We start from the raw sequence: 23,065 nt of genomic DNA, 5'->3' as shown, positions 1-23,065 counted from the left end.
CCAGCTCTGCCACCCCCCAGGGCCACCCACCAAGTCCCAGAGCACCACGACCAAGCCACACAAACTGGATGGCCGTCGGGAGGGAGACCTCCGGGCCGCCCAGGGCCGCCAGCTCAGCAGGCGGCTCTGTGACAGGGTCACCGGTGGGAACACGAGGACCCTGGAAGCCCGCCAGGCCACACCTGCGCTGTTCCTGGAAACAGCGTGCTGGCACCATGGGCAGGCAGGGGGGCTGTGGACAAGGGCAAAGCGGCCATTGTTGGCCGCGGGCTCGACAAATAGAGGGTAATTGTGGTCAACGGGGTGGGGGGGGGCCGGTGACAGCCCGCCACGTGGCCAGGAGCCTCTCCCAGCAGGGGACAAAAGGGCCACCACCACGGGCTCCGGACACCTGTCCGAGGCGCGGCCGGCCTCCTGACTCCGCCCTCCCGACACGGCACGCACCTCCTGCTGCTGGCTGCGGGGCTGGCCCTGCCCGGCTGCCCCCAGGCCCTGCACCGGGGGCCCCAGGACCCCAACTTCAACGAGACTCTGGTAGTCGGCCGCAGGCGTTGAGCCTGGGGGGGTAGGCGGCTGGGGGGGACAGGACCAACCTGCACCAGCGTCCCCCCCACCCCCCACCCCCCACTCCCCAGATCAGTGGCCAGTGGTTCTTGGCGGCGCTGGCCTCCAACACATCGCAGTTCCTGAGGGAGGATGGGGATGCCCCGCTGCTCACCCGCCACATCCGGGTGACCCCCAGGGCCCTGCAGCTCCGCCTGCACAGGAGGTAAGTCTGCGGCAGGTGCAGGTGCGGGGGGGCGGCAGCCCAGGGGAGCCCCACACCCTGCACCCCACCCCTCACGGCCCGCTTCCCGGGCTCAGAGGTGATGTGGGGCGGGGGGCTCACGGCCCGAGACGGACATGAGTGTCCGAGGTCCAGTGTGGCCGAGCCCCCCCAGCCGGTCCCACCGCGGGGCTCCACGGAGAATGCCGAGCCTTGCCTGCCAGGCGCCGGGTTCCAAGGGGACCTGTCACCCCTCCCAGGGTAAATGGTGCGTGTGTCCCGGTCACGATGACGGTAAATAAAACGAACAGGACATTTCCGTACCTGCCGGAAAGTAAGTGTAGACGCGCGGCGTCCAGCCTGGGGGCACGGGGCGGAGCGTGGCCACGACCAGCTGCCAGGACGCCCACCCCGGGATGGTGGCCCTGGGCCAGACGCTGTCTGCCGCAGTGGGAAGCGCTGGCGGAAGCGTCTGGGAAGGGCGTGAGGCCCACACCCGGTCCTGCCCAGCCTGGGGCCCGGCTGGTCCTCAGGAGCAAGCCGCCAGCCCTGTGAAAGGACCCGCGGGGTGCCAGGCCCAGTGCCGGTCCCGCCTCCCACCCCAGCCCCCGGGGTCACAGATGCCGACCAGAGCAGGGTCTTCCTGGAGAAAGCAGACCCCGAGAACTACATCCTGCTCTGCAACCACCGCGCAGACCGTGAGGAGGAGGCGGTGGTGGCGAGCCTCCTCTGTCAGCGCCCGAGCCCCCGCCCGCCGGTGCCCACCCGGGGACCAACCCCCACCCCTGCAGGGGCAGGGCCAGCCCCTCTCCCCCACCCCCTGCAGGGACACCCAGCGCCCGGTGGGTGCCAGTCCCCAGGGAGGACACGGGGCCACAGCCTGCAGGACACAGGATGGGCCCCGGCCACCTCGAGGCCGTTTGGAGCCAGACTCCCTCCGACGTTCCTGGGCCCCCAGCTCTTTATCCCCACGTGGAGTAAACAAAGGAATAAATGCGGGGGCAGCGATGCCCAGGACCCAGCGGAGAGGCCGCCCCCCCTCCCCCCGCTCCCGGGGAACGCTGGTCGGCTCCTCTCCGAGCCGGCCTGGGGCCACCTGGGCATGGCCCTCCCAGCTGGGTCACGGCAGCTCCTGTCCCCACAACCTCACTCACTCCCCGAAAGGGCAGCCTCCCGGCCCCCAGAACCCCGCTGCCCACTGTCCCAAATGACCTGCAAGAGAGTCAGCCCCGTCACTCTGTCCCCAGGCCGGACCCCCGAGGCGAGACGTTCATCAACGACCGCAGACAACGCGGGATCCGCGGGACCAGCGCCGTCAACGTGGCCCGCACGGTGGGTGCCCGCCCCCCCCCAGCCTCGGGGGCCGGAGGGCACGGCCCAGACCCCCACTCAGCCCGCCCACGCCCCTCTCCCCACGGATCGCTGCCTCCGCGCCCGACGATAGGGAGGCCGCGGGCCCAGGTGGGTGACCTCTGACCCTGAGGGGGCTGCAGCGGGGGCGGGGGCGGGGGGGGCCCGAGGTAGGGGAGCCCGTCGGGCCGACACGGGCTGACACGGGCAGGGCCAGCCGGGGGCCGAGGGGCCTAGGGACACACGGGGTGGGTCTGTAGGTGGACGGCAGCGGAGAGCAGAAGGCGGGGGCCCAGGGCCCGGCACGCGCTGCCTGTGACGAGCCCCTCCCCGTCACCGCCTCTGTCGCTCAACAGACACCCCCAGGCCCTGACCCAGGGGAGGGCCGGGGGCGGTGGCGGCAGCCGGCCCGCTGGCTCTGAAGACCGCGCCCCCACTCCTCCCGCGGATCCGCCCCGGCCGTCCCCCACCCCCACCCGAGCCGGCCGCGCCCCCTCCTTCTCACAGGGGTGTCTCCCAGGCACCAAAGGACCCGAAGATCTCGGTCCACCCAAGGAGCCCTCCAGCCGCCCCCACCCCCCAGGAGCAGCCTCCGCCCTCCCGGAGGCCTGGCCCGCTGCGTCCCGTAGAGGATTGCCCTGGGCCCAGGGTCTCTGCGGGCTTCAGCCCGAACACGAGCCTGGCTGGTGACGGCACGGCGGCCGGGAGCTGCCCACTGACGCCCCATCCCAGGCCAAGGCCCCTGGGGCCGGGGGGTGGGGACACTCCTGGTGAGACCCTCACGTCCACGGGGTTTGGAGAAGCCGCTAGGGGTTCAGCAGGACACCCTTCAGAGCGCAAGGCTGGGAGACGGTGCGGGGAGGGGCGAGGCCGGGCCCCACAGCCACCCTGGTGACCCCGGGCTCGGGGCCTCGGGCAGTGACAGTCCCAGGGCTCGCTCCGTGGTGGCGACCGCAGAGAGGTCTCGGGGCAGAGCTGCAGCTTAGGCCCCTCTGGCCACACCCCGGTCTCCCCTGAACGACAGCGGCTGAGGCCCTGGGGGTGGGCGCCGTCGCTGGGCAGGCAGCAGGGGACGTGTCTTAGCCTCCCCTGAGCCCCCCTCCGAAGCACACGGTGCCCAGCCAGGGCTCCCACCCCAGGCCAGGGCCCAGGAGGCCCGCCTGAGCCCCCACCGGCCAGGCCCCCCTCCCCGGGACCTCAGCCCCAGGGAAGCTCCCTGCCCCACAGCGGGTGAGCCCCTTTGCCCCCCAAGGGCTAAACCCACTCCCGCCCCAGGCCAGGGGGCTCACTCTGGTGGCCAAGGGTCCCCCGAGGCCATCCCTCGGGCCAGGCTCGGCCGTGCGGCACCAAGGCCTGCATCAGCCCAGGACGAAGGGGTGCTGGCTGCAGCGTCCTTCAGTCAGGAGGGACAAGGCTCCCAGCCCCAGGACCCACCCCCAGGCCACCCCCAGGGCAGCTCTGACCCCACCCTCTCTGCCTGGCCCCCCGGGGGCTACCCCAGGCGAACCCCCCGCCTCCTCCTCCACCAGAAGCCGGAGTCCCCTGCATGTCCGCTTCTCATGCCCCCCGCACGCCCTCATCCTTGGGCAGCACTGACCCCCCGGTCCACCCCACGGTCGTCCTGGGTCCCAACTGTCCGGGTCATGGTCCGGGGGTCTCCTCGCCCACTCCCACTTCACCTCAGCACCGCAGCCCAGCTCCGCCCCGCAGAATGGCCAAGGGCGTTCTCCAGGGTCCAAGGCTTACTCTCCTTGCTGAAGGGTCTGCATCCTGGTGGCCACCGTGCCATTGTCCAGCCTCCAATGTCCATCCCAAACCCAGAAATAAGGCGCTTTCGGGACAGTCCCTGAACAGTCCCCCCAGGCTCGGGACGGGCTGGGGGACAAGGACTCACGGAGGAAAGACGCCCTCCGAGGGCCCACCCGGAGAAACCCCAGCACCGGGAAACAAAGCCACCCCAGGCCGCCCAGGCAGCTTCATGGCCACCGAGGTCAGCCTGGGGACAGGCCCTGAAGCTTCTGAGCAAGGCGTCCCCTCCACCTGCCACCCCACCCTTCACCGACAGCTTTCTCTTTCGGGTTAAAATCCCAAGCACGGACTGTAACCAACCTCCACGCTTACCAGGATAAAATCCAGCTTCTAAGAGGCGGGACGTGACTGTGTTCTGCCCTGAGGAGGGCATCCACCCACTCAGCTAAACCATCTGCTCTGGCTCCAGGAGGCAAATGCACAACCCCGGACGTCAGCTTGACCCGATTAGCAGAGGGATGGGGGGACGTCACGTTATCCAGAAGCTTCTCGACCACCGTCCCTCAGAGGCAGGGACACCCGTATCCCTGGGGCTCAGGGAGGACCCAGAACCCACGTTCCTTAGAACCAGCACCACCAAGGGCACCCCCTGCGGGCAGGGCTGGCCGGGCCCTGGACACCCCGGGCACCCACTCTGGCCTCGCTGGGCACTCCCTCCTGCAGCGTCCAGGCCCCGTCAACGGCAGGGGCTTCCAAGCACACGGGAGCCCGGCCCGCCGTGCCACGGCTCTGCACACGCCGCCCCCCAGCCCCTCAGCAGCAGGTAGGCCGCTGACCCACTCGTCCACGAGAGGACACTGAGGGCGCCAGGGCCTCCCCGGGCGGCTGCCTCAGCAGGGTCAGCGGCTCCAAGGGCACCAGCTGCCTGCGTCGAGGGGCTGGGGGCCGCCTGCAGGTCCCAGAGGGGCCGGGACGGCTGGACGGGGCAGGAGAGGGGAGGGGACCACCTCTGTCTGCACCCCTTCCCACCGCCAGCCCCGAAGCCCGTTTCTGCCAAGACCCCCCTCAGGATCAGGACTCACACCCCCAGGGCCTCCCTAGACCCCCCGTCTCCATCACGTGGCTAAACGTCCCTCACCCTGTCCACCAGCACTAGGCGAGAGGAGTGTCCTCTTCTCTGGAAGAGTCAAAAAGATTCCAGAAGGTTCTGGAAAGAGGAGGACAGGGAGGGACTCGTGGCGGGCCCTGGAGGGTGACCAGACATGGCACCCACGGGTGACACCCGCTCCCAGCCACAGGGTGAGCTGCAGCAGTGACCCCTGCACAGAAGGGCCAGACCAGGGCCCGCATCCTCCCCAGTGTCAGGTACCGCCCTGAAGAAAATGAAGCCAGGTGGGCCTGGGCATGGCTGCCCTAGGGGACCACGTCATGCCATGGGCACCTCGCTGTGCCCAGGTGACAGGCTGTGGCACCTGCTGAGGGATGAAGGGGGCGTCCTAGGTGTCAAGGGACCAAAGGCTGGCCCAGAGAAAGACTGAGCCTGTTTCTGGCTCTTTCAGGCTACAGAGTCCAGCTTCCAGGGCAGGCGGGGCCTGTCCTCTGCCCAGGTGTCGCGGTGGTGAGGGGAAGCACACGTGGTGGGGGGACAGTGGGGCCAGGCGGCCTGGGTGAGGGTCTCGGGAGCGCTAAGGCCTGAGGCGAGAGTACCAATTCTCTCGCTCAGTGGGCACCTGCGTGGGAGATGGACAGGATGGGCCTGTCCCTGCCAAGAGGAAGTCACAGCCGGGCGGTCGGCAAGAGGCCCTGGGACCGTGCCCTCCTCCCCAACAGCAGAGCCCTCCAGACCCTGGAGGACGAGCCGTCCCCAGCCCCTCCTGGGGGGGCAGGTTGGCCCTTGGCTGCACCAGGCTCCAGGGCAGGACCTTTGACCAGAGACCAGTGGGTAGTGACCCACAGTGGCCACGACGTTCAAGGAGCAAGATGGGGAGCAGGGAGGGCAAGGGGGCAGGGCAGGGGGGATGGGGGTGGGGTGGGGGAAGAGAAGGGCAGGGCTCGGCGGAGGGTGGACCAAGGGTGCTGGACAGAGTAGCTGAGCACCGCCCAGCCTGGCCAGCGGACCGTCACCAAGGCCCAGCCACAGACCCTGTCTGGCCACGATGTCTGGAGCTGAGGGGTGGGTGGACCTGGGAGAGGGTGCGGCCTGCGGGTGTCTGGGTCCCGCTGGGCAAGCAGAGCCCGCTGTGTCCTACTTCCAGGCAAACGAGAGCCCCGGGGGCAGGGCGGGGAGCAGGTCACCTTGAGAGCTGGGAGGGTTGTGCTAAAGCCCCCACTCCCCAAAATAAGCCTGTCATCACCCGTGCACTGGCTCTCTAAACCCGCCCCAAACACGCAACTGCAGCTACAAGAGCTGCGATTTGGTTCAAAAAGGGCCAGAGCAGCAGAGGCGGCGCGAGGAAAGCTGTTCCCTGAACCCCCGCCCCCTTCCGCCCCAGCAGCCGCGACAGCCCAGCGGCCCCCAGGCCCGGGCGGCAGGCCTTTCCTCTCGCCACCTTGCAGGGGGGTCGGCTTTCCCTCCACTGCCCCCAGCAGCGAGGGAGGTCAGGCCCCAGCCAGCCGGCCCAGGCGGGGGTCTGAAGCGGCACCCTGTCTGATACAGCAGCTTGGCGTGCACAGCCCTGGGGCCCACAGCTCGGCACCCGGGACTCTGGGGCGGAGGCAGGGCTGACCGCGGCCGTCCCAGCCGCTCTCCTCCCACGACAGGGCAGGCGCTGCTGTCGACCGCTGCTCTGGCCCCACAAGCCAGCCCCAGCCCCAGCTTCAGGCACCCCCTCCACGGGCTCGAGACAGCACACATGAGCCCTGCCGGCCACCTCCTGTCCCACACCGTCTAAGAGTGCAGGTGCGGAGTCTAAGGCTCAGGGTGGGTCCATCCATCCCCTCGGGGCCTCAGTTCGGGCTTCTGAACAAGCTGAGCGCCAGCCTCCCTGCCAAGGAGCTGTGGTGAGGATGCCCAGGGCTCAGACAGGGCTCTCCCAGGTGCGGTTCGGAGCTCAGCGTCTCCAAAAATGGACGAGCAGGGGCCAGGGTGAGCCCCCGGCCAGTCTGGGTCGGAGATCGGCACCCCCTTCACTGTGGCTGAAAGGTGCTGGGACTCAGACAGTCACCCTGCCACACCAGGGACGCTTGGGGCACTCCTCACAGGAACCCTGCACCTCCCCGATTGGGGGGGGGGGGGCCTGCCACAGCTGGGGGTCCAGATGGTAAAGCTAGGTGGCCTCTGCCCCAGGCCCCCTACCGGCCCTGCGCGGGGAGCACAGAGGCCCCACCTCAAAGGCAGAGGCCATTGCTTTCCACGCGCCCCTTGGTCTGGAGAGAGACCTCCCTGAGGGACCTCTCAGGGGCCCCTCAGACCAGCCTCACAGGCGCAGCGAGCTGGGTCCCAGACCCTCTTCTCAGGGAGCAGACCCAGGACACAGAACTCTCAGCCCGTGGACCCCTCCCTCCCCAGGCCCAGGGCCAGGTTATTTAGGGCTCCCACAGGCTGGTAACATCAGAGAAACAAGACCCCAGGCTGGCGCCTGCACCCTGAGCGGAAGCAGCACCACCTGCCCAGTGAATCGCATTAATTACACAAACGCTACACAAGTTTCGCTTCCTCCGGGAAAATCGCTTTCCCTCTTTAATATTCAGCCTCCGCTCCCCAAGGCCCCACCAGCCTCGCTGGAATTAGAGCACAGCTGCAGCCCACACCCAAAATACACTGCCCGAGTGTGCCGCACAAGCTGCTGCGAAGGCCCCATGCCCTGCAGCCCGGCACGACCCGGCCCTCAGGAGGCAAAGAAGTCGGGGAAGATGCTGTCCACCTCTTCCCGCAGGGCCGAGCTGGGGCAGCTCGCATCCAAGCCCCACGGCTCCAGGGGCCCGTCTGGGGGATCCTGGGAGCCGGGCTCAGGGTCTCCCAGGAAGCCCGGCTCGGCCCTGTCCAGCAGGCTGCTCCCGGCGGAGACCCGAGACAGGGCACTGCTGCCTCTGCCCTCCAGGGACCCTGGAAGCAAAGGGGACACATCAGCAGGGCAGGCAGGTACTCCAGGGCGTGCAGGAGGCCCCCCTCCGCCCATCTGACCCCCAACCAGGAAGCCCGCTGCTCACGCTTGAGACAGGAACGGAGAGGGCCCCTGAGCGGGCAGGTGCGCCCACTCCTGCTGGCCCTCCGTGAGACCCTGGAGGGCCAGAACCAGGAGGGTGCTCCCCCCACACACCGATCCCTGCAGAGACGAGACTCACCGCACGTCCAGACTCCTTTGTGGGGACGAGGTCTCTCGGGAAGAGGCTCTGAAGCCGCCTCACAGCCACACGCAAGCAGCCCCGCCACGCGTGCACTCCCACTCACGCTCACGAGCAACCCCACACACGCACATCACCTGTCACTCCCGCCAGTGGTCCCCAAAACCGCCAGCAGAGAAGGAAGCAGGAGCTCAGAGGCAGACACCTTGGTGCCACACAGCAAGCTAGGCACGGTCCCACGTCCCCAGCAGTCCCAGCCTCCGCCACAGGATCAACCCAGGGCCCCAAGCCTGTCCCGGGTCAGCGGGGAGTGTCCCCCACTCACCCAGCCACCAGTCGGGACCAGCAGTCAACAGAAAGGATGTCCCGTCTTCTATGTCACAATCCAACACAGACCTGGATGGGGCAAGAAGACGGCCACCCTGAATCGTCCCGGGGCCCTGTACCTGGAGAGAAGCGCGTGGGCCCTGAAAGGCAGCTCTGGCGTCGCAGCCAGACGGGGTGCTCCCTCCCAGCCGGACCCTGAGCCCGCCCGCCTGCCTTCCCGGAACCCGCCCAGCCCAGCCCGCTGCCGGCTCCTCTCCACCCCGGCAGCGCCCGGCCCACGCCCCAGCTGGCGGAGCTCACGAAACACAAACTCATTTAGCATCAGCCCAAACAGACGACAATTACAGAGACAACAGTGCTTCCAAAAACACCCGTGAGAAAGACACACGACAGAGTCTGACAATTGCAGGCCTGGGCCGGTGGCCACCAGGATGCGCGTGAGGGCCGGACACGTCCCAGGCAGCGGGTCCAGGCAGCACTCGGGCGGTGCCGGGGAGAGGCGAGTGGCGGCTGCCGCACACGCCACGAGGACACCCACCTGGCTTCCGGCGCTGTGGGCCTCTCGGCGCCCTGAGCTGGGGGCCCCTCCTGGCCCAGGCAGCTCTGAGGCTCCTCGCTCACCAGCGGGGAGGGCGGCTGCTGCGGGCGGGGAGGCCACAGCAGGGGCGGCCCCAGGGCCTTGGAGGGACTCGGGCCTGGAGAGCCGGGGACCGGGCTGGGCGGCTCTAGGAGGGAAGCGAGGCGTGGGTCAGCCTTCCCCGCCTGGAGAGCGGCCCTCCCCTGAAGATCTCAGCCCCTGCCCACGGCGTCCGGCACGGGAACACGTGAGGGTCAGGAGCAAGAAACCGACAGGTAACCAGGAGAAGTAAACACCCAGAGGTAAGGCACCTGACACCTGGGGCCAGGGAAGCTTCCTGGAGGAGGCGCCCACTCGGCCTCAGGTCAACCACGTGGGGCTCAGACCTGGGGCCCCTCATGCTACCAGCTCCCCCTCCGTCTCCATGACTCCTGACCACGGGCTCCACCCTCAGACTCCCCCCCCCCGCCATGGACCCCTGCATCCTCACACCCTGAGCGTAAGTCCTGACCTTCCTTGCGGGCCCAGCTCTGCCGCCAGCCCTGACGACGGCAAGACCCCTCCCCGCCTTGACGGGCACACTGGGGGAGGCGGACAGCACAGCCTCGCCTCCCCAGCACTCAAGGACTGGCAGCCATGGTCCAAGGCGGGGGTCCAGCATGAGGGGGATGCAGCCATCAGGCTGCCGTGTGGGCCTGGCTGAGAGCAGCATGAGGGGAGGACAAGGACCCACTCACGCTCACCGGGCAGGGCCGGCAGCCCATCCAGCACCTCGGCCACTCCCGACAGGGCCTCGCCCTCGTCCACACCCGCAGCCACACAGCTCGGCAGGGCCTGCTGCCTGAACGGAGCAAAGACAAAAAGAGAGACCTATGGGTGCCCTGCACGCACCACCCCCATGGGTGCCCTGACCCCACAGGGACACTAACACGGTCACACTGGACGTTCCAGTGCTGGGGTCCAGGGCACCTGCTGAGGTCTGACTCGTCAGGGCCACCTGCAAGACGTCCTTCTGCCACGCCTCCTTGGAGGGAGCAACAACCTAAAGCAGAAATAAACAACAAAAAAAAGTAACAGACGGTCAACTTGAGAACCCTCAAGAATAGCAAGACCTGGGGGAGGGAGGCTGAAGGCCACGGCCACCCAGGGACCCCACAGCAATGGGACTTTTACCCGTGCCGGCCTTGGCACCATGGGCAGGAGTACAAGGGACAGAAGTGGAGGCCACAGCTCGGCCCCGGAGCTCCTGGAGGTGCGATGCACCAACGCAAGAGTGCCTGCGAAAATGCAGCAGCCCTGGAGGGGCGGGGCGGGGGGCCCAGGAAAGCCAGGCAGCCCGGGGCCTCCGAGCTACCCGGGGCAGGGCTGCAGATGCCCACGGCTCCCCTGCAGAGGGCTGACCAAGCGGCCACAGGACTACTCACGGTGCACTGCTCCCCGCTGGGCACCAGGGCACCGGCCAGCTGCAGGAACTGCACCGACATCTCCAGGATGGAGGCCATGTCCTCCCGCCGGCCATCAAACTGGGGCAGCAGGGCCCGCAGGCGCTCACAGCTCAAGGAGATCCGCCTCCTGCCTCCAGGGGAGTGAGCACCCTCCGTGGGGCAGCCTGGCTTCGGCCAGGAGGAAACACGGCAGCCACCGGAATGCCCTGAGCCCTTCGGGGGTCTTATCAGAACACGGGCTGATCTGGGGCCCTGGACCCCAGCTGCAGGCCATCTAGGTGTTTACCGTGGGCCACAGCCAAGCCTGGACCATCACTGCCTGGGCGTGTCCATCCCAAACGTACAACCTCCAGGTGCCCAGGGCTTCAGGTCAAACAAAGGGCTGCAGTGATGGCCCCTAGGACCTCCACCCCCAAACACGTGGGCTGTATTTACCCCAGGGACGTGCCAAGTGTCCCCTTACCAGGCAAACACCACGAGCCTGTCCCAGCTGCCTGAAGCCGGGTCGCCGGCACGAACCTGACCTCCTGTGCCCCCGCCCCCACCGCGCGGCCCCGCACCTGCGCTCCCTCTCGCTGAGCACGTTCCGCGGGAGGCGGGAGCCCGGACCCTCCTCCACCGCTGCGGCCTTGGCCTGGCCCGAGTCCCGGCCAGGGTCCCCGCAGCAGGACTGGGTGCCAGACGAGAAATCACCGCTGCCGAGAAAAGACAAGAGCACCGAGCTCTGTGACCCCAGAAAACGCCCCTGGAGCCCAGAGGTGTTGATGCGCGTCCTGGGGGGTGGGCACAGGACAGGGCCTGGGTCGCCCAGGCACACGGCTCTGGGCCCTACTTCTTGGCCCCCCTCCCTCCTTCTCTGCAAGGGCCGGGGGTCGGGAGTCCGCCCCAGGTGGGCCATGCGGGGTGGAGACGGGGGCTCAGTCCATTCGAATCGGACAGACACCACGAGCACGCCAGGGCGGGGGCGTTCCAGCTGATCCGCTCCGGCGCCCCCCCCAGTTCTCACCTGCACCCCCCGGAGCCGGGGGCTTGGGAAAGCCAAGCGTCGGGCTCGGGACCCCCGGACGCCATGAGCGCACGCAGCTGCGAGAGACTGCAAAGAGACCCCCACGTGCGCCCCCCGCGGCCCGCGCGCCCCGCCCCCTCACGTGCGCTCTGCCGGCCCCACGTGCCTCCCTCCCAGGCAGCCCCTGGCCCGCCCCCCGGCCGCGTGCCCCGCACCCCCCACGGCGCCCCGCCCCCACGTGCCCCGCCCCACGCCCGTGGGCAGGAAGCTCCTCTGCGGGGGAAGCTACCAAAAAGGGGCGCGCGGGGTAGGTGCCAGCCCAGTTCCCGCTCGAGTGGGGTCTCCCCACACCTACCCGCTGCGGGTGCCCCCGGGTGCCAGCCCCGAGCTGGGCACTGCCCTCCAGGATCTCACGACTGGGGTGGGGGCAAGTAGATGACTCCACTGTGGAGGGACGGGCAGGAGGGGTCCTCAGGGTGAGGTGGTTTTCGGGACCGAGCTGGGCAGCGGCCCAAGCAAGCACCAACAGGAGCCCCGGCGTTCCCGGGCCTGGTGGGCAGGTAGGACCCCCTCTGCGGCAGGAGAAGTTGGTCTTGCCTGGGAGCAGAGGTGCGGGAGCTACGGGTTTAGAAGGAGAAGGTCTCAGGATCAGGGTGGCCCGCGGGAGCCGATGGGGCCCAGGTAGGGGAGCGAAGAACTACGGGACTCCGGCTGGTTAAGATGGGCAGAGGGGACCCCCCTGCCTCTGAGGGCCTGCAGGTCCAAGGTTCACGTGTGCCCATCCGCCAGGTCACATCCTCTTCCGGGGGATGCTCGGGCGTTAGCGAGTGCCACCGCCCCTCCAGGAGCCATGAGACGTCCAGTGGCCTCCCAGCCCTGCCTCCGGAGCCCAGCTCCCGGGCTTGCCTGAAGGCTTGCCGGCCTCCGTGGCTCTCCACCCCTGCCCTCTCGCTGCCCCCTGCCTGCCCCAGGCCAGGCCCTTCACCCTCGGGCCTCAGCCCCGCCTCTGCCCAGACACAGGTCCTCGCTCCTGCTCTTCCTTCCCCCCGACCCCAGCTCAGGCCTTACTTCATGAAGCCCCGCCTCCAGCAGGTGCGGAGCGGATGCTCCCAGAGAACCTCACTCTGCCGGCTACAGATGGTGAGTGCCCGTGGCTCCAGGCCTGTGTGCAACTGCCCGAGTCTCCCGGCGCCGGCCCAGTGCTGGTCGTGCAGCCCACCCAGTCTTCGTTAGAGGAGTGATGGGAGGGAGGGGGAAGGGGAAAGTGGAGACCACTCCTCTTTCAAGGAGGTAGACCTCTGGGAGGGGAGGGTGCTAAGGCTTTATTTCAGTAGGGAGGGCCCCAGAGGACGCAGTGGGCGTGGGGGGCAGTTGCTGGAGGAGTTCACAGCGAGGGGAGCCCAGAGAGAGCTGAAGCAGGTGTCCCTGCAGTGGCCGGCGTCGGCCCCAGGTGCTCGGCCTGGGACGGGGCCCGGGGACAGAGCTGAGCCCCTGCGCCGGGGGAGCAGGAAACCTGTCTCTAACCGAGGAGGGGCTCAGGGCTGCTGGCCAGGCGGGCGTCCAGGGTGGGCTTTGGGCGGCGGGAGCACCCAGAGGTGGGTGAAGGGCAGCCGTGGGAGGTCCCGCACGTGAGGGCTTGGGCCCATCTCAGGGCTCTGCTTGCCTCCGCATCCCGAAGGCGGCGTGGAGGAGGGGCCAGCCCGCCCAGGCCGGGCGCAGGTCAGCAGCTGGAGGACTGGCGGGGGCAGTAACTTTGGGCACATGCAGGAGAGGAGGCAGAAGCCTCGAGGCCGTGGCCTGGGATTCAGGGAGAGCTGGGCAGGGGACAGAAGTCGTATCGCCATCAAGGGTGATGCTGTGAGGATGGGTGGCCCTGAGGTTAGGTGGGGGGAAAGGAGGCCAGGGCCCATGTGCCAGGCCAACACTCCCAACCAGAGAGGGGCTCCGGGGCCCCTGCTGTCCAGTCATGCCCAGCCCACCGCCCGGCTTGCGTGTTGAGGCCAGGAAGGGCTGGGGCGGCCAGTTCTGCCAGTACGTATGGGCCGGTGTTCACTGGAGGTGTGAGGAGAAGCCAAGCTCCTTGCCCTGGGAGGGTCCCCGGTGCCCAGGAGAGGGCAGTGCCAGAGCAGACCCCTTAGAGCACATTGGCCGTGTGTCCCGGGGCACAGCAGGGGGCCCCTCTGCCCGGCTGCCTTGCTGGAGCAGGTGGGCCGGAAGCTGGCCCTGCCTGCTCCTGGCTGAGACGGGATGGACGGGCCAGTGTTCTGGGACTTGGCTCTTCCGTGGCCGAGTGGGGCCACATTTTGGTTTTGCTGAAGCTCTCAGGAATGTTACCAGGCTTGCCACAGTTTTCTGTCACTAACAACATGCCAGTCATCTCCTTGAGCAGCCAGCAGGGCACCTCCAAGGGGCCTGCAAGATAGACACACGCTGGCAGGAGTCCTGGGGGAGGGCAGAGGCCTGCTGGGGGCCAGGGGTGGGTGGGACCCCTGCAGCAGCACCCTCCTCTCAGGAGGAAGCAGGGAAAGCACCAAGATGGTAGGCGGCTGATGAGCTGGTGGGGGTGAAAGCTGCACTCCTTCTGGGGACTTCGGGGCTCCCCCCCCACCAAAAAAAAAGAAGCATGCGTTCAGCTTGCTGCTTTCTGGAAGTAAGCAGGGTGGGGCTTCAAGAGCCGCCGCAGGTGTCAGGACCACAAAGTACATGCCATGCACCCTCCTAGTCAGCCGGCCCGGCTCTGCCATGGTGGCCCCTGCCCTGACCACCCCACCTGGGGAGGGGAGGGGGAGGCGGGGTGGGTGCCCCAGGCCTTGAGACAAGCTGCGCGGAGGGCGCTGGCTCGGCTCCCCCGCCGCCGTCCGGCGCCGCAGCCCCTCGCCCTTCCGTCTCTGTGTGCCCCTCGGTCTCTGGGTGTGGCTCCGCGGGGGGCGGGCGGGCGGCCTGCAGCCACCCCCGCCCCCGGGGGTCCGACGCCCTTCCCTCTCCGGGCCGGCGGCGCCCCGGGTGTGCCGCGAGGACGGACGGCGGCGTCTGCGTGGTCCCTGCGGGCGCGGCGCCTTGGGGGGGCGGGGGCGGGGCGGCTGCTGTCCGGCTGCCCCTCCCCCGCGGCTCGGAGCCGGGCAGGACCGCTCGGCGCGGGCGCCCTCGCAGACGCTCGCCCTTCCGACAGGAAGCCCCAGAGGCCCCCCAGCCCCCTCGGAGCCCTCCCACCGTGCAGCCCTCCCTCCGGGGGGTCGGAGGGCTCTGAGGGCTTTCGAGCCTTCGAAGAGCCCCGGTCCTGTTTCTCGGGAGTAGGGGGGCGCCGAGCGTCGCGACGCGGGCGGGGCCCCGGCGCCATCCCCGGCGCGGCCGGCAGGGGGCGCGCGCGGGCGCCGGAGCGCCGCTGGCCCCGGCTCGCGCCCCGCCCCCGCCCCCGCCCCGCGGTCAGAGGAGCGAGTTCAGGGCACGCGGGGAGACGTCGCCGGGCGCGCCCGCCTCCCGTGGGCCTTGGCCCCGAGGCGCGGCCGCCGCCAGCCCGATGGCGTTCCCGGACCGGGCGCGCAGCCCGGAGCGCGTTCACGGGGGGGCGCGCGGCGGGGGCCACGCCAACCGGACCTTCGTGTTCGACGACGGCCGATGCGGCGCCAGGTACGGTGTGCGGTGCCCCCCCCCCCACCACGCGGAGGGACCCCGGTGGGGGCTCGTGCGGCCCCCAGGGCCCCGCATCCCCGAATCCCCTCTTCCCAGGCCTGCCTCCCCCTCCCAACCCAGGACCGTGGGGAACGGGGGGTGCCCCTCAGGACCCGGTCGCAGTGAGGGGGGCACTTACTCAAACGGCCAGCAGGTGCCCAGACGGGTGTCTGCAGACCTTGCGGGCAGGAAGCTGGGGGGCCTTACATGCCAGAGGGGCCAGGTGCCGTGCTGGCCTCCCAGCCCCCTCTCTGGTCAAGCCTGGGGGAGGAGCCCATCGGGTGGCCATGCTGTGCCCAGCAAGACACGGGGGCCAGGGTTCCCCAGGGAGAAGCTGGTTTTCAAGGGCAGCTCCTCCTAGGAAGAGGCTTGTTTGGGGTGTGGGGTGCAGGTGGGCTGTCAGATGAAGGGCAGGAGTCCTGGGTTCTAGTCGCTTGGTGATTTCAGGCTGGTCACTTCTCTTTCAGGGTTCCTCTGTCCATCTGTGTGAGGAGAGGGTCAGCTGACAGGGGCTTCCAGGTGGCCTGGGAGCTGACTTTCCCTGGGCAGTGTCCCGTGATGTCACCCCGCTCCTGCCCGCCCAGGTGACTGGCACAGAGGGTGTAGTACTGGTGGGGGTCTCAGGAATGGCAGAGTGGTGACCATCCCAGCGGGGGTTTGCCCCAGGGCCCCATCCTGGGGCCCTCTCCCCACCCCACCAGCGCCAGAGGACAGGCACACAGGTCTGCCCCTCACCCTGTGCCAGGAGCCAGACTCCAGGTCGCCCACAGCCGCTGCCCTGTGCCACCCTCCCCAGCTGGGCAGAACCCTGGCCTCTGGGTCCCGCTTGGTCAGCTGTTCTAAAGCCAGAGAAGATGTGGATGCCTGGGTTCAAGGGCAAGTGCTACAGCTGTTTCCTTGTGGGACTCCGTTTCTCCACTTGTCAGGCGGGTGGATGAGTAAACGGTCTTTGAGGGCCGTTTCTGGTGAGGGACCAGGAGGGGAACCTTCCGGGCACACATCCAGGGTCAGGGTGGTCCTGCTGCAGAGACAGCACTGGCCTGGCACCTGTGGAGTGAGAGGCAGCTGCTCTGAGAGCAGCCCACATAGGTGGTGTCCTTGGGAAGTGGACTTAACCCCATGAAGTGGGCACAGCCTGGACCTCCCTCAGGCCACCCTGAGGGGCCAACCAGTTGACATCCCTCAGGTACAGAGTAAGTGACCCAAGAGGGGTCTTGTGACCTGGTCTGGCTGCTCCTCTGCCCGTCTCCCTGCTCAAACAGGGATCATCCACCTTTCTGGTGACCTATGTCCATGTTCTCCCGTCCTGCTTGACTGCCTGCTCCAGACGAGGTGGGGGCCCCGTGTCCTCAGGTATGGGCCAGGTGGGCTCAGTCCCTCAGATGCCTCCATCTCCGCTGGGACAGTGCTCCTGCCCTCCGGTCGGAGCTGGCCTCTGTCCTTGCAGAGGTTTGCTCTCACGTTGCAGGCACACCTGGAGTGGCTGCCAGGGCCCAGGCGTGTCAGGCAGGCTCGGTGGGGACCTCCTCTGGGAAGGTCAAGCTGGGTGAAGATCCCCTCCAGAGCAGGGGAGCCTGGGTGAGGGGAAACCTGGCTGGGTTGTGGTGGGGCGGCTGAGGCCAAGGCTGGCAGCTCAGTGGGGCGGGCTTTAGCTCAGAGAAAGAAAACCCCTCGTAGGCGAGTGAGGGTCCAGGTGGGGGAGTTCCAAGAGGTGGGTTCCTGCACCAGGCTTCACAGCAGGGTTAGGCCTGGAGACCAGAGTCCTAGCTTTGCACCTTCCCAGACCTCGGGTGGGTCTGTGTCCTTAAAGGTGCTGTTAGCCATTGTGCTGGGGCTGTGGGCAGAGTGGGGGTGGTGTCTGCCCCAGTCCAGCCCACACCTTCGGCCCTGCCCTGTCCCGATGGGAGCTGCCCCCAGGCTGTGAGGCCAAGCAGTGGGGGTCCCAGGAGGACTCCTGGTTCTCGGGCTGCAGGAGTCCTTGCTCTGGGGCCTGGTTCCCTGTCTGGACACCATGCCTCCCCCTGTGCTATAGGGTTCCAGACCCCGGCCACCCCCTTTGGTCACTGGGCTCTGTCCTGCTGGCCCTGCTCCTTCCCCAGGTTCAGATGCCTCTGCCCTGGAGGAGACGACTGTTGTGGGGGCGGGAGGGGCTGGGGAGTCCTCAGCTGCCTCCGAGCTCCCAGTGCCCGCCTCCTGCCCAGTGGCCTTCCCATTGGAACCTCCAGGTCCCCCAACAGCCCTGCCTACCCAGGGCCAGCATGGGACCCTCTGGGCCCTGATGGTGAAGGGTGCAGATCCAGGGCTGGCATCCCGCCAGGGTGCATGTCTGGCTGGAGGTCCCGGCCAGCCCTCCAGGCCCATATTAGGGAGCAGTGCCTGCGGGGCAGCAGGAAGTGGCCTGGGCTCCATGGGAAAAGGGTCACGGAGCCTCAGGCACAGCCCAGTCCTGTCCGGCAGGAGGGATAGCTCCCCGCTCTAGGGGCTGGAGGGACCTCGGGGGTCTCCCTCTGGCCGGGGGTGGCTGTGGCTGCAGCTCGGGAGGACAGAGGTGAGTGAGGAGGGGATGGGGGGGGGGGGTACCCGCTCGGAGCTCTGCTCGTGTCCGGGTGTGGGCCCATGGGGTCACCTGTGTCCTCACGCCGGGCTCTGCCCACTGTTTGCACAGGTGTCCCAGCCTGTCCGCGTGTCTGACTGACTCTGAGTTACCTGGCAGGACCCTGGCGCGGCAGGGCTCGTACGGTGTCAGCACAGCTGCCCCCTTCTCGGAGGGTTTCGGGACTGAGTCGTGAGCTCTCCCCTGAGGCGTCTCCTTCCATCCTCGGGATGTGGGGTTTGCAGGCTGTGCCCAGGTGCGTGGAGCCCCGAGGCGGGGGCTGACCCGGGAGCCACGTCTGATGATACGGGCGATTTTAAAGGAGTCGTGGGAACTTTCCAGGCTGTGTGCACGGACGGGCCACCCACGTTCACCAAAACCTTTTCCTCCTACGGAACTTGGGGATGGGGAGGCTTGGCCTGTAGCCGAGGCCTGTTTAAACCATCTGCAGAGGATGAGGCAGGGTCAGTGGGGCAGCTCCTGGCTGGGGTTCCTGGAAAGGCCTTTCCCAAGAGGTCTGCTGTGCGGTTTGGACTTCCCACGGGGGGTGTGTTCGGGGGTCCCTGTGCAGTCTCTCTGACTGTGGCCAGCTTGTTCTGCGTGGGGCCGTGAGGCCCGGAGGCCACCCTGCAGCGCCAACCTTGCGGGCCTGGACTGCTGCCTTGCACGTTGACGATGATATGACCAGAAAGCCCCCTCTTGCCACTGGGATGGGCCCCACCTGAGCCTTCAGCGATCTCTGCAGAGACCCTGGCTGCTGGGCCAGAGGCCACTGCTGGACGCCTCGTGGCAGCTGTCTGATGTTGGGAAGAGCTCAGAATCTTAAATCAGGGGCCGAGGCCCCAGGTGCCAGGCGAGCACATCTGGCAGACATGGGAGCCCCTGGGGTGTTAGGGGAGAGGTGAGCCTGGAGGAGTTGGCAGATGTCAGAGGATGAAGGACAGGGAAGCCAGCCAGGGAGATGGGTTCTCTGGGACATAAGGCTCTAGGAGAGGGATCTGCCGGGTACAAGGTGTGGGCAGAATGTCCCCACCTGGGCCTCAGCTTCCAGACGAGGCCCAGAGCGCCCCTGCAGGCCATGCCAGCCCTTGGAGGCTGAGCAGGGAGGTGGTGGTGCCTCCCGCAGCTGTGGGAACAGGGGGCACAGGGCAGCTTCCAGCCTCCAGGTGCGCCCCCCCTGCAGCTCAAGCCAGGCATCCCCAGGCACCTCCCAGTGGCCACCATACATCCAGCAAGGGGTGGGAACCCAGGGGGTGAGTGCTGGGCCTGCGATCTGAACGTGGACTCGCTGCCTGGCCCTGAGGGGCCTGGGCACGCTGCCTCCCGCTCGGGGAGCGTGCCGCAGACAACTCTCCCCAGAGGCAGGCCCAAGCTCAGCTGGACGGCCGGGCGCGATGGGAACGTCTGCCTCCCTTGCGTCCTGGGAGCGGGCCCGCGTCTTGGGGAAGGCCAGGGGTGGTGATGGCTGTGCTCGAGGCCACCATGTCCGCACAGCTACCCGGCCCCTCCTCCGCGTCCTGTGGGCTTGCTTCCTCCCAGGGGCAGCCGCTGTGAAGTGTCTCCGGCTTGAATCCGGCTCAGCGACATGTTCTGAGCTTTCGCTCTGGGTTTGATACGCCGCCTCGGAGATGGCGGTAAGCGGCCGTCCACGGCGTTAATTCAAAGCCCCCTCACCTAGGGAGAGGGTGGACATTCCCCAGAGACGCACCCCACCAGCCGCTGGGCAGCTTGAGCAGCTCTGGCTTTTTCATTATGGTGCGAAGGAAGCACTTAGCTTTCCTGTCGTGGTCAGCAGAGAGGTTCAGTGGCTTTCTGCTCGCCCAGGCACCAAGCCCAGCGCGTGACTGACTGCCCCCCTCCCCCCCGGAGATACTGCGACGTCTGTGGGGCACTGGGCAGGAGCGTGTGCAGGTACACACGTGTGTGCACGTGCATGCACTTTGTGCGTACACACGTGCCCACATGCACTCAGGTCCGTGCACACCCACACACGTGCTCACGTCCCCTGTCCCTCTGTCAATCGTGGCACTCTGGTTTCCTTGGAAGTTTTGAACCAAGTGTGAGCTGCTGAAGAATGCCTTTCGGGAGAGGGACTGTGTCCCTGAGCCAGAGGGAGTGTCACTCAGTCACCGTCCGGGTCCGCTTGAGCATTGTCAGCAGTTTGGACTCCTTTATAAAGCAGCCCTTGGGGGAGAAGGGACGTTTTCCCAGGACGTCCTATGCCCCTCCCCCCAGAGGCCCGCCCAGGACTGGGCACAGGACAAGGGCTGGGGCTCAGCCTGCTGATGGGTGGCAGAGGCAGGTGGTCCCTGCCCGTCTCACGCCCAGCAACTCGAGGCTCCCTCCGTTCGTCTCCTGGTTCAGCACCGAGGACGAGGTGCAGCCCTCAGCCCCCATCCCCCTCAAGCTGTCACCGTGGGGGGGGGACAGCCTGCACAGCTGCTGTGAGCCAGACACCCAGGGAAAGCCCTGTCTCGCGGGGGTCCTCTCAGCGCCGATTGCGGTTCGTTTTCAACCTACATGGGGTCCTTTGAAACGGCCGTTCTTCGTTTGTAGAGACGTGTCCGCTCAGCTGCGGGCTTGTGGATGTGGAGCCGTGTGGCAGGTCCCGCGCGACAGACGTCCAGGCCGTCCGTGGCGTCATCATGAGGCGGGGATGGGGGTCTGTGCCCAGCACCCTCGGCACAGGTGCGGGTGTCCTGGGTGGAGGCTCGTGGTCCGAGCCCCCCCCCCCCCACGTGGTACTCATTGGGCGGCCCCCTAACGGCAAGGGAGTCAGGAAGCCCTTCACGTGTGTGTCAGTTGCAGTTTTTGGTTGTTTTCTCCTGGGAGCTTTTTGCCGCTCATCCGTCGTTTGCCTCCTTCTGCCCGTCTGTCTGTCCTGCGTGACTTGCGGGCATCCTTGCACGGACTTCATTCTTTTTGCTGTTCTTCCCTTTCGTCAGCGTGTCTTTAAACAGAAGTGTCTTGTTCCCACGTGGAAGCATCTGTAAGTCTGTTCCGCTAAACAGAAGGCCTCTCAACCCCAAGTGTTGTTGCACTGCGTTCTCTTCCAGGCCTCTCCTCGGTTTGGGGCTGTGAGCTGGGGTCTTTCTTTAGCGGATGGGAGACCCACGGCCAGATGGCATAGCCGCTGAGAGTAGCTGGGCTCCGGCGCGGGCCCCGCCCAGGTGGCTGAGTTACGTCAGTTCTCCGGGCCTCCAATTCCCCATCAGCAACGTGGAGGGACCACAAGGGGGTCGTGAGCGTTCCACGAGCGGCCTGAGGACAGTCCAGCTGCTCTCATTCCAGTGCCAGCACCAGATCACTGGTGTCCCTCCCAGGGCCTCCTGTCTCTCGTCCCGAGTCCCCTGCTGTGTGCTCTCTCGTGCCAAGCCCTGGACATCCCTTTGCCGCGGCCATAAATTAGCCCCGACAGCTGGCAAGGCCCGCCCCTTCTCTGCTTCTCTCTCACACCCGTCCTGGCAGGTCTTGCGGAATTATTCTTCAGTGTGAAGCTTGGAAACAGCTCGCCAGGTTCCGAGGAGCGTGTGTGCGTCGACGGGAGCTGCTCCGCTTTGCCCCTTCGTCTGGAGCAGGGGCTGTTGAGCGCCGGGAGCGGCCGATGGCATGGCACGAGCGGCGCTGGTCCCTGAGTCTGCGCGGCTGCCGCGGGCGGGCCCCCCCCCCCACAAGCTGTTGCCGCGCCTGTTGCTCCTACCCTGGGTGTGTGCAGTGCTCACGGGCTTGGCAGTCTCCTTAGATGTTCTCGTTTGTTCTCATGGGTTTCAGTTGATTCTCTTGGGTTTTCTAGGCAAATGGCGATGCCGCTGCAGACAGGGAGAGGCCCATCTCTTCCTTCTCTTACACTTTGCTTCGTCTCGGTGGGAGTCCAGGACGCCCATCGTGGCGGGCAGACTTGTGTTCCCACCTGGAGCAGGAACACCTCCAGGATTCCGCCATTGCCTGGATTTCTTTGGTGGTTGTTAATCAAGTTAAGAACGTCTCCCTCTGTATCAAATGCGTTAACAGATTTGGGGTCTTCACGCGTCCTTTTTCTGTGTCTGCTCGCAAGGTCATGTGGACTTTCTCCTTTAACTTCTTTGTGTAGCGAAGGACATCGTGCTCTTTTTTAGGTAAATCCTACCTGGTGTTGCCGGTACGGTGTTGCAGTGCACTTCAGGATTCCCCTCCCTAACAGTTTACTTGGGATTTTTGCACTCACAGTCTTCATGGAGATGGCCTCATATATACATTAGTGTTGTCTGCAGCTGCCAGCTTGGGAACATAAGCAAAGTCGCTTCCATTTCTTTCTGTGCTTTGGAACGGTTTGACTCACGAGGCAGAACTTGTGCTACCACCGGGGCCTGGTGCCTTTGGTGGGAGAAGCAGGTTGGTGACCACTTTACCCTCCTCAGTCATGCTTGACTCCTTAACCACCAAGGGGGACAGATGTGGGAGGGAAGGGAAGCAGAAGTCCTGGCTTTCAGAGGGTCCCCCTTGGCCGCCTGCACGCGGTGCAGCGGGTGGCAAACAGGACGGCTCTACATCCAGCGCACCTGGCTTCCCCACCCCCACCACGTGGGCCTCTTCTAGGCTGCCTGCGCCCAGAGGTCATCACCTCCCACCGGCAGGACGGGGAGTGCTGGCCGGTGTGGGGCTCTGAGGCATCTGTGCCACACGCTGCAGTCACGGTGCCTGGCACGCGGCTGGCACGCGATGCCACGGCCCAGGCGCTCCTTCCTGTGGGGCCAGAGGGTCAGGGCATGCGAGCACACGTGCACCACGCTGGGGGGAGCTTCCCGCCATGTGTGCCGGGTGCGGCTTCCTTTCCCCGCTGTGGCCTCCCCAGCTGGACCCCCTAGATCAGCTTCCCGAGTCTGAGCTCCCCAAGGGGCCTCCGGCTGAACTGGGGAGGCCGTGACGGGGAGCTCGCCATCCCAGAACTTGACGCTTGGCCAAACGGCTGGCTCACCAGCCCCAAATTAACAACTGACGTGGATCATGCACTCGCGCACCAGGTACCGCATTCAGCACCTTAAACGCATCGTCTCGTTACATCTTTACCATCACCTCGTGGAGGTGGAAGGCGTCAGGGTGTTCATTTACAGATGAGGAAACTGAGGCTCAGAGAGGTCAAGGGACTTCCCTGGGGCTACCCAGCGTGTACTAATGGGGCAGGACTGAACCCCACTGGGTCATCAGGACCCTCGGTGGCTCCCTGGGCCTGGCGACTGTACGCAGAAGGATCCTGAGAGCCCCCAAGGCCTTGCCTGGGGGAGGGGGCACTGCTCTGCCCTGGCCTGGGGTGGGGGGTTGC

At 67.0% G+C, this 23,065-nt stretch overlaps 1 protein-coding gene across 1 annotated transcript in view; it reads left to right on the top strand.

Moving 5' to 3' along the window:
- The first annotated feature begins 15,021 nt into the window (after positions 1-15,021).
- Positions 15,022-23,065, top strand: part of KCNT1 (potassium sodium-activated channel subfamily T member 1) — a 67,382-nt gene continuing 59,338 nt past the window's right edge. Inside the window, 1 exon segment of the mRNA XM_057722732.1 lies at positions 15,022-15,131. Coding sequence (XP_057578715.1) covers positions 15,022-15,131 — 110 coding nt within the window.

This window comes from Hippopotamus amphibius, chromosome 2 (assembly GCF_030028045.1).
Source record: "Hippopotamus amphibius kiboko isolate mHipAmp2 chromosome 2, mHipAmp2.hap2, whole genome shotgun sequence".
NCBI classification, from domain to species: domain Eukaryota; kingdom Metazoa; phylum Chordata; class Mammalia; order Artiodactyla; family Hippopotamidae; genus Hippopotamus; species Hippopotamus amphibius.
The sequence above is the reverse complement of the archived record's forward strand: the minus strand, read 5'-3'. Positions and strand labels throughout refer to the sequence as shown.